We start from the raw sequence: 15,884 nt of genomic DNA, 5'->3' as shown, positions 1-15,884 counted from the left end.
CAAGATGATGATGAAAATGATGAATTGGTCTCATATGTATCTATGGCTGCTTTAGATTTAGTGAGCATGACTCACTTTGGATTAATGGCCCACTAACTCTGAGACCTTACTCCTCTGTGGTCTGTCCATTGTCACTGTGATGTCAGTGACAATTGAATTGAATCTCACTATGTATATTGTTTTTCTAGCAGCTGCAAGACAACAATATAAGAATAAAATGCAGACGGTCAAGCTGAGAGCTCGCCCCCTCCTGCTAAGCTTCCTGTCCACCGAGTAACTAGACAATGGAGTGAGCCAAAGGAAGGACATGAATCCAGCCTCATATCCTGATATCAGTCCACTCAGTAATGTGTAATGGTCATGAGATTAAACAAGATATGTCTGGGAATTACAGAGGTCTCCTTATCTAATAGCCCCTCACTCCCAACTCACAATATGTGGTGGGAAAAGGAGAGAGAAAAAGGCTTCCTATATTACAGTAACCCAGTGTTGCATGGGCCATGGCATACAGTGCCTAAAGACCAACAAAAAGAGGCTTTTATTCCCCTCAAGTGAAGACCACAGCACCACAGGGGAAAGGGAACATGATGGTAGTGAAAGTCTCTTAAGATGTTATATAAGAGCAGAAATATTCCTCAGCAGATAAAAGCCCTCCTATCAGCCGCCTCCCCATGCTGATTTCTTAGTGCGTTCACACTCAAAGAAGCCCTTTGATAAGCACATTAGATGGAACGGCCTGGACACAATAGTGATGTCATGAGGATTAGCACGCCACCTTGCTTAGTGTAGTGGTGGGCACAAGGGCTAATTCACAGCAGTGCAGGGTGAGAGGCTGGGACAACCGGCTGAAATGAGGTGAGGGGAGGCCACTTCACAACAACCGATTAAAATATAGCATGTGTGTACTTTAGGGAAGAGTGGAACAAACACAACATGCATTAAACATTCATGATCTACTCCACTTTTGGAGCATTTTGTGTAATTTCCTGCTGTATTGCCATTACGCTACAAACTGTCTTGCTGCCGAGGGGCATGTAATCTAAGTTGTGGTGCACCAGTCATAGGTCAGGTGGTGCTCTGCCAATAGCGAAAGCTGCTGTAAGTATAGCCTTTTGCTGTGATTCAGGCACAATGGAGGAGACCATAGAAACAGCCTCTTCATGCCTTCCTTTCAGCCATCTCCCCCACAATTTTGAACTTCAGCTTTTATACCTAACTACTATCTTTCTCCTTCCACCCTGCCTTCTATTCACGTACAGTACTGTACAGTACATGAATAAGTTAAATGCAGAAAGCTCTCTTGACACAAGAGAGGGAGAACATCAGAGTGAAATGGTTTTCGAAGACTCACAGCAGCAGAGTAAATTGCTTGGGCCCATTTCACTGAAAGTACTTCTCAAGGAACAGGTTATGTAGGTGGCTTATGCAATGGTTGGAGTTTTATTTTTAATCCATTCAATGGTGTTAGTGTCAATTTTGAAATAAAAATGTGAATATAGTGCTTAAATGTAAATCTGTGGTCCTGAGTTGACTTGAGCATAATGTAGGAATGATATAAAATGATGCGCTGTCTAAAAACTGTTCATATCACTTAATAGTAGTTCTTCGGGTGTGCAGAATTACATTGAAAAAAGAAATCACACCGATATCAAATCAAAGTGGTATGCAAGGTTGTCTTTTGCTGCACTGTGGCCCTCTGCTCTGAACATACACTGCAAACAGCGAGAGGCAATTACTGTGCTGAATGCTCCCCATGGTTACAGCGAGGTTAGTAGTCAGGGCTCAGGTGGAGATGACAGATAGATGTTTCCTTCAGGACAAGGAAGCTTCAAAGCCTCCCGCAATGGAAAATGTTTCTTTTAGAGAAGAAGTATCACACAAGCAAACTGAGATCTAAAACAGACAATAGTGTGCATTTGGATTGACGTCAGCTGCACAGAGTCTCATTTTTATTTGAAGAGCCAAATTTCTATCAATACAGGTTTGGACTGCTGTGAGAAAATAGCAGCTGGCCTTGGTCCCACTCATCTTAGTGAGCCTCTCAGGGCCCTGTGAATAGATTACACAAGTTCCCTTGTCTATACTCTCTGCAGCCCACCTCCCGCAACAAACAGCCCATATCTTCCTCCAGAAATGCTACTGAAAATCCCAACCTCAGCTATATTCATGTCCAGCCAACTTAACTCTCCAAAACTCAAACCCCACTGCTTGATTCAACATTTGAGGGACATTTTGAAACAGCTTGTATCAAACTATTCATAATTCAAAAAGAAGTTGTTTTTTCTTTTTTTCTTGCAAGCTGATTGTCCCGTAAGTTTCCCCTTTTCTAGGTCAGAACACTGTAGTCTCTGGAGTGGTCTGCTACATCGACATATAAGAGCAAAGTTGAGCTGGGGTCAGGTGGCCTTCAGGGCTACATGTGGTCCCTTCTACGGCCATGTCTCTGCGCGGCTGCCTTTGATTGGCCAGCATGGGGAGCCAGGTCTTGACAGGTGTTTGGAAGAGGGACACCTGTTTGGCCATGTGCTGATTTAGTGATCCATTTACTGGGAGCTGTGGGCAGCGTCTGTGGGACACCCAAAACATGCCAAGCCATTTAAGAGAGAATTACAGCCGTGCTTTTCCAGGCCTTCGGTGTTATATACATTAGAACTCCACAGAAGTGATTAACTCTTGCACACCAAATGTCACGCATACACAGCACCTTGCATCGCAGCTTTAGTGCATCTTTTTGAAGATAATATATGATTCCTGTTATATATCATGGAATAGATCTGAGTGCTGCCTGCTATTGCCCACCGCTATCTGGTTCCTGCTCACCCACCGTGCTGCTGCAACCCGTCCCTAAATGGCTTGAGCCAGTGGGTGCGGCGTACTGAAGGCTGGCCAGGCTTGTTGTGAAAGTAGAGCAGCCCTGCCCATCTCGCACAGCCGTGCCTGACCACTCTGACCAAGAAATTCACGTAATGAGCAGGTTGGAACTTAAATTTGCAGGTTGAGATCAGATCTTTGGCTCACTGGTGGAGAAAGTGCATAGTTTAACCCCAGTAAACACAGGCCTTTCAGGACCCTAACTAAAGAGGGTTCGTTCAGTAAACAGGAAATGAACCAGCAAGGCGTTTTCTTAGAATGAGAAGAATGCCACTGCTCTGTACCACACCAAACAGTAATGCGTCTGTGGTACAATGCTGGCCATTCATTATCCAGAAGACTTCTCTCTCTCTCTCTCTCTCTCTGTCGCTGTCCTCTGGGCATTGTAGACACTTATGTTTGACAAAATGTGGGTGCTTTTCTGAACTTCCTTCTTTGTGTCTCAGCTGTGCACAGTGTCACATTTCTGTTTGCACAATGCAGATTTACATTGTTTTAGCATCCAAATTTGTGCAGTACATCCATCACAAGTTTGTGTGCACACGAATGCATGGAGATGGAGTGAGCAGTGAGGGACTTAGCAGTGCCTGGTTTTAATGAGCAATGATGTGATATGCAGGAGCCTCATAAAGCCATGGCACAGGTTTTAGGAAATGTGACTTACACTGAGGTTGTGGTGAGCAGCGCTGGGTTAGCCACATTGTCTGCACAGACCTAAACGTACTGTCACACCACTGTCAGGGAGGATGTAGCAGCTGTAGAAATACCCTGCGACCCCCCCCTTGCCACACACACACACACACACACACACACAAAAGTCACACACATCCACACCCAACACACAGACATTGCACATTTGCACCGCACACACTCCTACTCTTACAGTTTCTGTTTCTCTCTCTCTCTCTCTCTCACATGCACACACACACACACACACACACACACACACACACACACACACACACACATTTTCCACTTTGTTGGGTGATGAAGACCAGAAACAGAGAGTAAGGTCTCATTAGTGTGTGTAGCTAACTCTCCCCTGGCTCACACTCTGACCCCTACATCCACAGGAGTCAGCGACCTTCCTGTAGACATGAGGCCTCCGAGGCAGCCCACAGACAGGGCAGGGCGCTGCTGTGGACCTGCAGCGGCCTGATAGAGAAACCTTGAGAGCCACACATAAATCATGTTTTGATGTACACTGCCTTGATATCACAAGCTGTCACATGCTGTCAGCAAGTCTTGTTAACACCGCTATTCAGAGCTGTAATGAGGAGCAGAGAACAGCCTGTTTGAAAGTGAGCGAAAGAGCACAGTGCTGCATTTATTTGTTTAGTTGTATGACATGTGTTTTTTTCCCCCCTGAAGTTAGAATAGTCTCTTTATAACACCACAACACACCACCCTATGTACTTATGAGCTCTTTGCTTTTACAATAATTGCTCAATTTCATGCTCAAATAGGCATTTTGACCACATTTGATAATCCATTTTATTCCCCACATGCATTAACTTTGATAAGATCCCATGAGTGACAACCATACTGAATTATAGTCTGGGACAAACTAAAGTGCTCTGCTGTAGAATCTTCTTATGTAGGGGTTTCTTCCAGCTGGGTAGCTTATGATAACTGAAATATAATGAAAAATGCAAACACACACTTGCAGCAAGAGGGAAGGAAGAACAGAGAGGGACAGACGCAGGGAGGGGGTTCGAGGAGGAGAGAGAAAGAGAGGAAAAGGGAGGAGGACAATATTTTGTTTCTCCGAACACTTCTGAAGGGTAAAAGGATATGGAGTGACATTTCAGTTTCCCCTTGTTTCAGAGCCTTGTATTGAACTATAGTTTAGCCCAGTGTTGCTGTAGCACCTCTTCATGTTTTACTGTAACGAAATAAAAAATATGAAGGACAAACATTAATAAAAAGGACAACAGCAATAGATTTCAGATAGAAATGTATAGTTAACAAGCAGCAACAAAACAGAGCCACATCTTGTATACTGTTTCTTTTCAACTGTGCAATTTCATTTCAGAAATTGAGAAACAAAGGCCATAATGACTGTGCTAGTCCTGATCCTGATGACTGTTTTGGGCACAGCCCCCTCATGGACGACCATTTCGGCAAACTAAACGAAGAGAGTGATTTAATGTACAAGCGCTGTGGTGTAAGTACTTCCTTTGTCCCCTGCTATTTTGTGTTGATTCCTGTCTTTATGTTGATGTTCACTACAGGCGCTAAACAAGAAAGAACACAGAGGTTGTGATAGCCCGGACCCTGATGCCTCATATGTCCTCACTCCTCACACAGAAGAAAAGTATAAAAAAATTAATGAGGAGTTTGATAATATGATGAGAAATCATAAAATCGTAAGTATTGTAAATGCACCGTTTTTGCTTGGCTTTGTGGCACAAAGGATTTTCACTCTTTTTTTTCATGTAACTTTTTCCTCTTTTTGTTACCCTACCCCAGAACTTCTGTCAACTTCTTTCGGAACTACTCGAGCTTAAGATTAATACCCACTTTACTGGGTGTGCATTTGTTCCTTATGTTGATTTGTTCTGCAGCTGATATTTTGGCACACCCTGATAAGATCACATTTCATTAACAGGTGAAATGTTGCATCCTTTTTGAGAAAGATTATAACCCTAGTGTCGTGGGGATGTTATCATAAATAAAACAACAGTTGCTTTTGAAACACATCAGGAACAGGAAATACTTACTCACGTATTGTGAGAGTTTACCGTGACAATCGGCACGTTCTGTGATTTAGAGGTGGGTTGTTTCCACCTCAGACCTGATTTTCATCCCATAACTCAACAAATAAACAAAGATTTTTTTTAAATATAATGTTCACAATTTTCCTTTCAGATCTTTCTATTACCTGTCTCATCGTATTCAAGCATAAAATATCTCTTACTCCGGAACAGTTCCGGCCGCAAAGTGTTCTCAGAGCTCATAAGCACTACACTGTCATTTAGCATCTTCCCTCTCCTTCATCAAGTACCACACTGGCTCACCCTCTAAAATACCACAAATCTTTTGTGATCTTATCATGCGTGACAATATTGGAAATGTGCAAGAACATAGTGCTTACTAAGCAGTCATTTTCTCTATGTTCCTGACTTGAAGAGCATCACTTTGCCATTAACAAACTAATGATAACAACCGACTGGCTCACTGGATAATGCTTTGATGAAACGTTCTCACTACCACCTATCATTCTCACTTACGCTTTGCACAGTCAGCACTTTGTAGGTAAATGCAAGTGAGTCACGATTTTTGTAGTTGTGAATCCCCACTACCCTTCTCTGTCATACTGAGAATAACATTACACAGTGGTGTTTCAAAAGGCACGAGTACGTCTGTAGTGCTGACTGCTGCAATGCCAAGTGACCACCCGAATGCATGTTTTTGGGTTTTTGTTTTCTGTGTTTTGTGTGCACTGTGGTAGCACTGAAGATATGTGTGTTTTCTATATTTATGATGTTAATGACAATAAACTTTTTTGATGGTTGTATGGTGTCACTCAATAAAAAACTTTGTTACAAAGCAACTGCGTAGCTTAAAATACATAGTATGTCCTGTTTTTTTGCAGTTCTTTAGTCTGCACTGCCTGACTATTCTATGAATTTATTAATTTATTAAAGCAGCCCTAAAGGATAGCTCTTTGTTAATGATGCCATGACAACAACTGACCCATTAGACTCATTATCAGACCTTGGATTTTGAGTGTTTTTGTGTGTGTCTCCCTCATCTAGCCCACAGCATTGCCCCAGCAGAACTTCTCCATGCATGTGGCAGTGCCTGTATCCAATCCTAATGCCATGTACCAGCCAGGAGGGACACTGGGCAGTCAGTCCCTGGCAACAGCCACAGCCTCTCTGAGTGATAGTGGGATGCTGTCCCCTCCACAGGCCTCTCTGCACAGAAATGTGGGCTCCAGTGGAGGCCCCCAGAGGCCCACCAGCGCAGGAAGTGCAGGTTAGTGAAAATTAGTGGAAAAAACATTGGTCATTTGGTCAGTGACAATGAAGATGACCTGGGACTTCAGTTAACTGATTAAATCACTTCTCTGTAGATTTGTTGTGATTACAGCATCTTTCTAATTATTCTGACAGCTTTCTAATGAAAACTGATGGTGATCACCCAGGGGGTCATGAGCTTAGCTTATCATAAAGCCCAGAAACAAAGGGAAACAGTTGGATGTCTCCAATGCCAGAACAAACAAAGAAAAAACAAACAAACTTACAAAATAACTAATACCAACTACAACTCTTTAACTCATTTATCTTGCTTCTTCAAGAAAAGAAAGTTGAATACAATAAAGTTACATTCTATGCTACTTTTAATTAGAAAGAATTATGGTATGTAACCCCTCATAATACCACACCACTTTAGAGGTGTAGGTGTCTCTTTAAACTCTGGACAAAGCCAGGCTCGCTGTCGCTCCTTGCTTTCCCCTTTTTATGTTAAGTCAGGCATCTTCTCTTGTGTCCAGTTTCATAATAAGCACATAGACATAGGTTTGGTATTGATCTCCTCATCGCTCTCACATTAGTCTCCAAATGTTGGTCCCCAGATCAGAATTGAAACTGTCAGAGCTGATTACTGTGGGTTAATTTAAGTCAAGTTTAAAGGATTGAGAAATTAGTACTCTGGGTTGATGTGATTGCTCTTAAATTTTCACTTGTGTTCACTTGTTTCTAGTGTCTGCCGGTTGTATTTGTTGGTTTGTTTTGGTTGTGTTTATTGTGTGGTCTTGGCCAGGCCACCTAAGGTGTTAACCAATTCCTTTAAGATAATCACCTTGCTGTTTTTTTTGCGTCTCAAATACAAAATGTTGTTTTTCCAAAATGACATTGGATGTAAGAATGGTATATTTGTGTGATATGTGTTTTTTTCACACCCTCTGAAATGTTCACCACACACCTTTTACTGTCTCAGCATTGTGGAAAAATGATGTCAGTCTACGCTAGTACTTGTATGACTGGTCTGACTCAGATAGTCCAGATGGCTTTTGCAAGATTCAGCTGCACTGCATACGATAGACGTACATGCAGCAAGGTGTGAAATGCCTCATTCAAATTTAACCACATCAGAACTGGTTGACACCTACCCCTTCACAGGGGGTTTACTTAATGGTTGTTTTTCCACAATAACTACTCTTGCTTGAATTTGCACTGGAAAGTGTCTGTTGTTGTTTTGCATTGTCTGCTTTGATTTAAGTGTATCTCTTGAAAGTGTTTGCTTGGCAGAGTGTTCATAAGACAATAAAGAGATTGAATAATTGCTTGTTGAAGGTGCATCCTCATAGTGGAATGGTTGAGTTTGCTCTCCGTAATATATAGTGAATACTCCCCCACCATGAGAACACTGGCAGGAGCACATGCCTCCCTTTTGTGTGCAGTGAAGATAGAGCTACATGACATTTTCATGTCTGGTCTGGCATCTCCATCACATGCTCTACTAGCTTGCAGAAGGATACAGATGGTTAATCATATCACTCTGTGCATCTCATTAGGTGGCATGCTGGATACCACAGACCTTTCAGTGCCAAGTGGTGCGGGCTCCAGCCCAGCGGGTAAGTCCTCCCGGAGAGATTCATTAGCTCTCTGTAGCTCTGCCCAATAGACCTCCTGCTTAGCACGCGAGCTGGATAGTTGCGTATCCATCTGTGATTGGTTCAAGACAGTTGTCACTATCATTGACTGATAGTGCTTTTGCCTGACTATATTTTCACTGCATGCAAAGGGAATTCATGTGTTGCTCCTCTCAACAGAGGAAATGTAGGATATGCTTTGTTAAATGCATGTTCGAGAGATGGGAGACTGCTCAGTAGTATTCACACAGTGTGGCGTGTGTGTGCTTGAAAGGGGAAACCAGGTGAGGTAATTAGCTGTCCATCTGACTTTGGCAGATAAATAAACGCAGCGTTTCCTTTAAACTCGTCACCTCTATGTTGCCCTCCCTCCTCCTTTTTCCTTCCCTCTATTGACAGGTGCATCTGTTCCCCCCCTCCACTACCCTGGCAGCCCTTATAAGGCTGGAGAGGGTCTGTAAGATGCCTAGACCAGCATAACCCTGTAGGTATTCGGGCAATGACATCCCACTAAGTCCTCGGTACACAATGACCGGACAGCCTGTCATGGCTGCAATGTGCTGTGTGAGAGGCGGAGACAGGTGGAGTTTAACTCTTTCCTTGTCACTTAGCTTGCCGTATTCCATACAGTATTTCCGACAAATTGCATAAAGTTGTTACGAAACCGTATGGCACAGTGACGATAACAAGCTGAAGACCAAGGGTGATATTTGATTAGGCATTGATTAGAAACCTTGACGACCACGTCAGATTGGTTTACAATCAGCATTTGAAAGAGGGCGCCGGGTAAAGTTTTAAGTTTTGGGTGTGGTGCCGGGTCAGGGTAGAGTTAGGTTCCTCTGCCAGGGGGGCGTCAGTGTTTGGCACGGTGTGAGCATGCTGCAGCTGTTGTTTGTACCAAGTGTGTAGAAGAGCAGAGACTACAGGGAGGAGAAACCTCTCCAGGCCTGCTGTCAGATGACCATTCTTGACATAGCTCTGATTTTTCACAAGTAGCAGCTATGACCACAGCAGAAGCCTTTCAAAGTGGCCAGATGGAAGATGTGCAGTGTGACATCTTCTCTCCTGCTCGATGGTGTCACCACAGAGAGGAGAGTGAGCGCATGTGCAGCGAAGTTCAGTGAAATACTGACAAATAGAGGAGGAAACGGACCACTTTTTAGGTTCCTCGCAACCTCTGGGTCCCTGTTAAGAGTGATGAACAGCTGTTCAGAGGGATTATTTAGTTGTTTAGTACTTGATTGTGAAGGCTGCCTACATTGCAAGCAGGCTAATGTCACAGTGAACATTACCATAAAGATTTTTCAAGCAAACTAATTTCTGTTCTCTCTAATAAGCCATCTATTGTTGTTCTCATCTAGTTTCTGGTTGAGAAAATGGCTCAACAGCTGCCGTTACTTCTATGTGCAGTTCTTTAATAGATCTTTTCTCTCAACAACTCAAGACAATTACACCTAATTACAAGCTCCGGTCCTTGACTGGTGAGCATTAAGAATGGAAGTTGTGGCGAACAGGGAGGATTTAAGAGAGTGTTCTGTGTTATGCAATATGTCTGCAAGCTGTACACATCCCTTTATTAATACTAGAGCATTGCTAGCTCTTGAAACACAATTACGAAGTGTCTTTGTATGTTCAGCAGATCACATCTGGCAATGGAATAAATAGTACTGTAGCTGCGCCAAGTTTGCGTCGGTGCAGATTTTACTTTCAGAAAGTCATTTTCTTTTATTGTAGTTTGTGATTTCTTCATTCCAAAGTTAATTGAACGTGAAACCTGTATTCACAGTTGGGGGATGGTGATGAATGCTGTATAAAAAAAAAAAACAAAAACAAAAAACAATAATTTGAACAGTCTGCTGGTTTTTGCCAGTCTGAAGTTTTAAGGAAAAGCGTAAGGGGCAAATACAATAATTTGCCTGGCTACCGTCAGTCTTTAGTCTTAACAAATCACCCTCTATACATCCTACCTAATTTATTTTATTTTTCTGAGACACACAATAGGACTGTGCATGGTATCTACTATTAGAAAATGAATATCTTTTTTGAGGCCCTCGATTCACATTCACATTATTTCTCTCTCATTCATCGAGACATTTTCTCTTTTGCCTGAACCTGACACACGTGGGATGTTGGGCACAATAAGGCGCTGTGTTTTCTTTCCTTGAACTTAAAATGAGAACTGAATGTTTCAGTTGTAAACACAAGGCCTTATGTAATGCCTTATTCCGTGTTAATAATTCAGGACAATGAACAGAAACCAAACAGCTTTCAACATGCACAGTTTTCAGCCAGAGAGGATTTATTGGCACAACCAATCTGTTGGAGAAGTCTGAATATAGAATGAGGGCAGACATCAGAAAAGCCCACTGTAATGTCCCTGCTGAAAGGCTGGGTCTTAATCTGTGGCTGTTATCTTGGCTCAGAATTAACTTTGTGGGCTAAGTATTTGTTCGGACATGTGTTCTCGTCTTGGCAATTATTTGAAAGAAGTGTGGCGATTTAGTCATCCTCAGACATGTGAAGTCGTAATCAGAGGCACATTCCAAAGATATGCAAGTCAGGTGGGTTAATCCAAGTCTAAATTAGCCAATAAAGACAGCACCAACTGTCTGTCTCTCTTTCTTTGCCTTGTGACGAACTGGCACAGTGTCCAGTGTGTCACGCTGTCTTCAGCCCAGCGTATGTTGGTATAGACACCAGTGAAATGTAAATGGATATATTACTATTATAAAAAACACAATAAAGGACAATTAGCAATGCAAGTAGGCTGAAGAAACAACTGCATTTGATAGAATAACTACAAATAGCCGGTAGAACATTAATGTGTGGAAGGTGCACAAAGACATTTGAGAGGTGGCTATTGACATATAAAACATTTACACTAAGTTAGCCAGTTACTTGGAAAAAAGCTAAGGACATGAGGAAACAGTCGCCTCTTTCAGGATAAACCTCAGGATTAGTGCATGCCTTTGCTTTCAGTGCACAATTTATTTAAATTCTGTATTCTAACATATGTAACTTAAAGCTATGTAGAAGTACATATATTGTTATATTTAATGTATTTCTTTTAGTTTTCTATATGTGTTACAATGAGATGTGTTGATGATCTTGATGTGGCCAAATGACACGAGACAGAAATAAAAACTAGCTGATTAGTAACTTAAAGCCTTTTTCACACAAGACATTTTAATATCATAGCAGAAAAGCAGGTGTAATTAATAACGAAAATAATATTTGCATTATATTGAGGCTGTCCAGTTTCAGGGCTCTGGTACTGTGCATGCTAGCCAATGGTATGGCTTACTACAACACATAGTTGAATGCAGCCATTATTAATGTTATTTGTTACGCCTATGCTTTTGTACCTATGGCATGTTGAAATGTCTGTTTCAACATGCCTCTTTCGTCTTTTTTTTTTTTTTGTCAACAACAGATTTATGTTTCAGACAGAATCTCAATGAAAAATATCACAGCTTACTGAATGTAATCAGAAAGCACTTGATTTGCCAAATTGCCACACTGCAACCCATTCCTTTACATCAACTTCCATTTGCACTAACATCATTCCCACTGAATGACATCTTCACTACTTTTAATCAGGTTTGCTATTTTTAGGGCTTTGGACATTTACTCTGCTAATTCTGTAAACACTGTTTTCTTGCAGCAGCCAAGTCTTGTATGATCAAAGCCAGAGCTGATGGCGATAGCTGTTTGTATATACTGTTGATTCAGCTGTGAGATACTATTGTAGGTGTCATTACTGTTTATTTGACCGTGAATTGTTGCTGTTCTTATCTGCAGTCAGAGGGGCTATTGTTCCATTATGTTCCTACGCAAGAGCCTACTCGTTGTGCACACTTTGTGTTTCACTGGGATACACTGAACACAATGGAGAAGTCAGCAACTTGTTGAAGTGTTACTGATCTGTTGATACAGTGTTAGATAGCATTCATTTGCTCTTCCCCTTGTTTTCTACATATTTTTTGTTTTTCATTTTGATTGTGTGTTGTATAAGTATAGTTTTTACTCAGACTTACATGAAGTGAATTCAATTTAAAATTCAAGTACACTATGTGTACTGTGGGTTGAGAAAACCAGGAACACTAAATCTTCCTACAGGTTTTCTTCTGAAACCTGTATTAAAAACAAAACAAAACAAAACAGAACATACCAGGTTACCAAAATACCAGGTGCTACAAAATGATTTATTTTCATTTGCAAACTACCAAGAAGAATAACTTATTTCTTAAATTTGTGAGCTACTGAAAAAAACAATATAAATAAAAATAAAATTTCTTAACATCTGTTCATAGCCAATGATTATATCAATCCTTTTCATGAATTTTATGTCTAGTAGGTGTGGGTGTGCAGAGACTTAGAATAAGTTGGTGGGGACTCATACTTGCTTTTTGAAAAAAGGAAATGACTAATAGCCATGCATATCAAGGTGTGAAAGTTGAGGGGAGAGTCTAGCACTTCGCTATTGTTTGTGTGCACAGTTAGGGTTAAAAAAAAAAAAAAGTATTTGTTTTTATTGTTTTTATTCAACTGTAATGGCTTCAGCTATTTCTTTTAAGCAGTCACAGTACATTTGTCAGTGAACTGCTCCTCATCCCAAGATACAAAGAACTGACTTTGATGTAATCATTTACAATAAAAATAAAAGGCTCATCAATTTTGAAATGGACATTTTATTTTTGTAAATGTGCAGGATAATTATCCAAGTCTATTAAAACTTCCCAGAGGGTTGGAAACACTTAACGCTGCGTGCTGCAGCAAGCTGGAAACAACACTGAGTGAGGGGTTTGCTTGATGACTGAGATTGTTGTCAGTCACAGTCCATGGTTTGATGATGTGTTTCTGTTGCTTTGCACCTCTGCAGGGAATGGTTTTGTTAACCCTAGGGGCTCTCCGGGCCTCCTCAGCACAGCCAGCGGCAATGGCCTGGGTAAAGTCATGCCCACCAAGTCTCCACCACCCCCTGGAGGGAACATGGGAATGGGAAGCCGTAAGCCAGACCTAAGGGTTGTTATCCCTCCATCGAGCAAAGGGATGATGCCCCCACTGGTGAGTACAGAGCACACTGCTGCACACAAGTACCACCAACTAAAGGACCTTAAAGTCTCTGCTGCAGGGCAGAGTAGAGCATTGTTTAGGGTCTCTATCTAGACTTTCATAGCTGAATGCTTTGTGGGATTTTTCCTCCATACATTTTTGATGTTATCACATCAGTGTAGCATGCTGTGCTACTGAGGTTGTCGCCTCACCATGGACTACGTTTATCTGCCAAATGGAGCTCTCTCACAGTGTGCAGGCCTCATGTGAGCAGCGTTCCTCTTGGGCTGCGTTCTTCAACAATCTGCGGCCCAGGTGTCGTAACTCTTGCTCAGTTATTCACATTTTAAATGAGAGGCTTTCTCTAATTCTAATGATGAAGGTGCAGAGTGCTCTGACCACAGAGAACACCTGAGGCTAAACTAGATTCTGCTGGTCATAAATCAAAACACTGTAACTGGGGGATTTTCAGACACCGACCAGAAATGCTTGTGCGTGTTGCCGGTGTTGTCAGCAACAGGAGCCACGCCAGGAAAATGATTGTGTTTGGTAAATAAACCTCAGGTTACTGTGGGTGCTCCTCCTTTTCCGAGCCTCGACTAGCCTGGATCAGTGTTTAAACCACTGCGTGTCACCGTGTCGGCATGTGAAATCAGTAGAGCAGGACGGGTTGCGTTGCAAGAGGTCTGAAACCAGTTAGGCAGGGGCGGGAGGTCGGTTCTGTTCTGTCTGAGCCACGGAAGCATTTTGGTGCGGGCTGTGGCAGGTCTGCAGACAGCCTGTCATTAGGACATAATGGTATTAAATTAATCACATCTCAGTGTGACAGAGTGTAGATGAAGACTTAATCATGGGGCCCAGGGTGTGAGCCAGATAATATCTTGTCGCCCTTGTCGTGTCTTCCTGCCGCTATTGATTGAGTGTGGGTATTAAGACAGCCCTGGTCTGGTCGCAGTATGTCCCACAGCACAGGAAAGATGGAAGATGGGCTTCTGGTTCTTCCTTCAGCACAGAGAGGATTTGAAATGCATAGTAGTATGCAGTAAATGTTGATGGAGAAACTTTATCTGTAATTTCTGATTAATATGAGGTGATTGCAATGTCATGTTCACAATCAGGTGAGCATGAGTCAATATCCAGAACAATTTTGCAGCCTTATCATGCTCCCAGTTCCTGACTTCACTGGCTTTTGTCTAGGATTTGCTTCTTTGTCATCTTCTACAAGATAAACACACTGTGGTTTCAGAACATCACATCCACATATTGTTGGAAGATTGTGGCCACATACTTGAATGTTAAATAAAGACAAGTTAATTGGGCGGCTATGCTTGGACAAAATGGCCTTTGAGTATTACAACAGACTATAGACACAAACTGAGTGTGATTTTACAATGACTGCAAAAGTCATCCACACTTTTATGTTCCCCTTTTTCCCTTTTACTGTAGAATCTAGATAGCTGGCACTATTTTCCAGAGCAATTTACAGTTGCTCTGCTTCTTTTCTGTAACTCTGCCTCTCTTCTTTTCTTCTGTTGAGGGCAGTCGGAGGAGGAGGAAATGGATTTGGTAAGTTTTGACAAATGCTTGGGCAAATGGCTGAAATGTGGACATGCTTCCGGTAATCACACATGCTAGACTAAAAGGTAGTGCTCAAGGCGGAGATTGGCTCCCAGAACTGCCAGCAATAATAAATTAAAGGAAAAAAAAAAAAAAACGTTTTGTCACTGCATGTTTTGGGTTTGGCCTGTGAAAATTGCCTGAGCCTGTTAAATTGGCTCCTCTATTCCCAACACGTCAGTGTTAGTCATATACCACCAGTAGTGTGTGTGTGTGTATTTGTGTGTGTGTGTGTGTGTGTGTGTGTGTGTGTATGTGTGAGTGAGAGAGAGAGAGAGAGAGAGAGAGAGAGAGAGAGACAGCCAAGCACAAATCAATGTTTAATTTTTTAAAACTATTATACTGTAGTCACAATCTGAACAGTTTGAGAACTTGTGTGTTGAGTAGAATCTAAGACATTTATATTTTTTCCAAGGAAGAGAAGATGACATCATCTTAAATGATATCATTCTGTGAGATACTTGGGTTTGGTGAAGTCATCTGGCTGGAGAGTGTTGGAACAATACAAGGAAGCCATCAAGTAGATTATGATGCAATTCTGCTTCAGACGTAACTGGTGGCAGCTGCACACATGCTTGTTACATTATATTCTGGGGATTTGTTATGGTTTTGTTCTCAGCATTTGATGAGTGTAGCTGGAGTTTGTGCATTTGTAGCTCACAGCGTACTTTGCTGCATGATCACACCAAGCTCTGTAGGTGTGTTGTGTTGTTGTGTGTTGACTGCATGCCAGTCACTG

General features: G+C 41.9%; 1 protein-coding gene across 9 annotated transcripts in view; it reads left to right on the top strand.

Moving 5' to 3' along the window:
• The window catches only part of mef2aa (myocyte enhancer factor 2aa), a 58,588-nt gene that overhangs the window by 37,666 nt on the left and 5,038 nt on the right, over positions 1-15,884 (top strand). The window contains exons 4-8 of one of the 9 annotated variants that reach the window (XM_071499908.1): positions 5,106-5,240; positions 6,633-6,855; positions 8,396-8,455; positions 13,356-13,540; positions 15,071-15,094. In XM_071499908.1, coding sequence (XP_071356009.1) covers positions 5,106-5,240; positions 6,633-6,855; positions 8,396-8,455; positions 13,356-13,540; positions 15,071-15,094 — 627 coding nt within the window. Of the gene's footprint in view, positions 1-4,906; positions 5,039-5,105; positions 5,241-6,632; positions 6,856-8,395; positions 8,456-13,355; positions 13,541-15,070; positions 15,095-15,884 lie in introns of all 9 variants that reach the window. The other 8 variants (XM_071499980.1, XM_071499917.1, XM_071499945.1 and 5 more) reach the window with 8 other exon arrangements.

The sequence above is a fragment of the Trachinotus anak genome, unplaced genomic scaffold (genome assembly GCF_046630095.1).
Source record: "Trachinotus anak isolate AG129_WGS33_773 ecotype Australia unplaced genomic scaffold, CSIRO_AGI_Tana_v1 ptg000002l, whole genome shotgun sequence".
NCBI lineage: Eukaryota > Metazoa > Chordata > Actinopteri > Carangiformes > Carangidae > Trachinotus > Trachinotus anak.
Note: the sequence above shows the minus strand (reverse complement) of the source record. Positions and strands in the feature narration are given on the sequence as shown.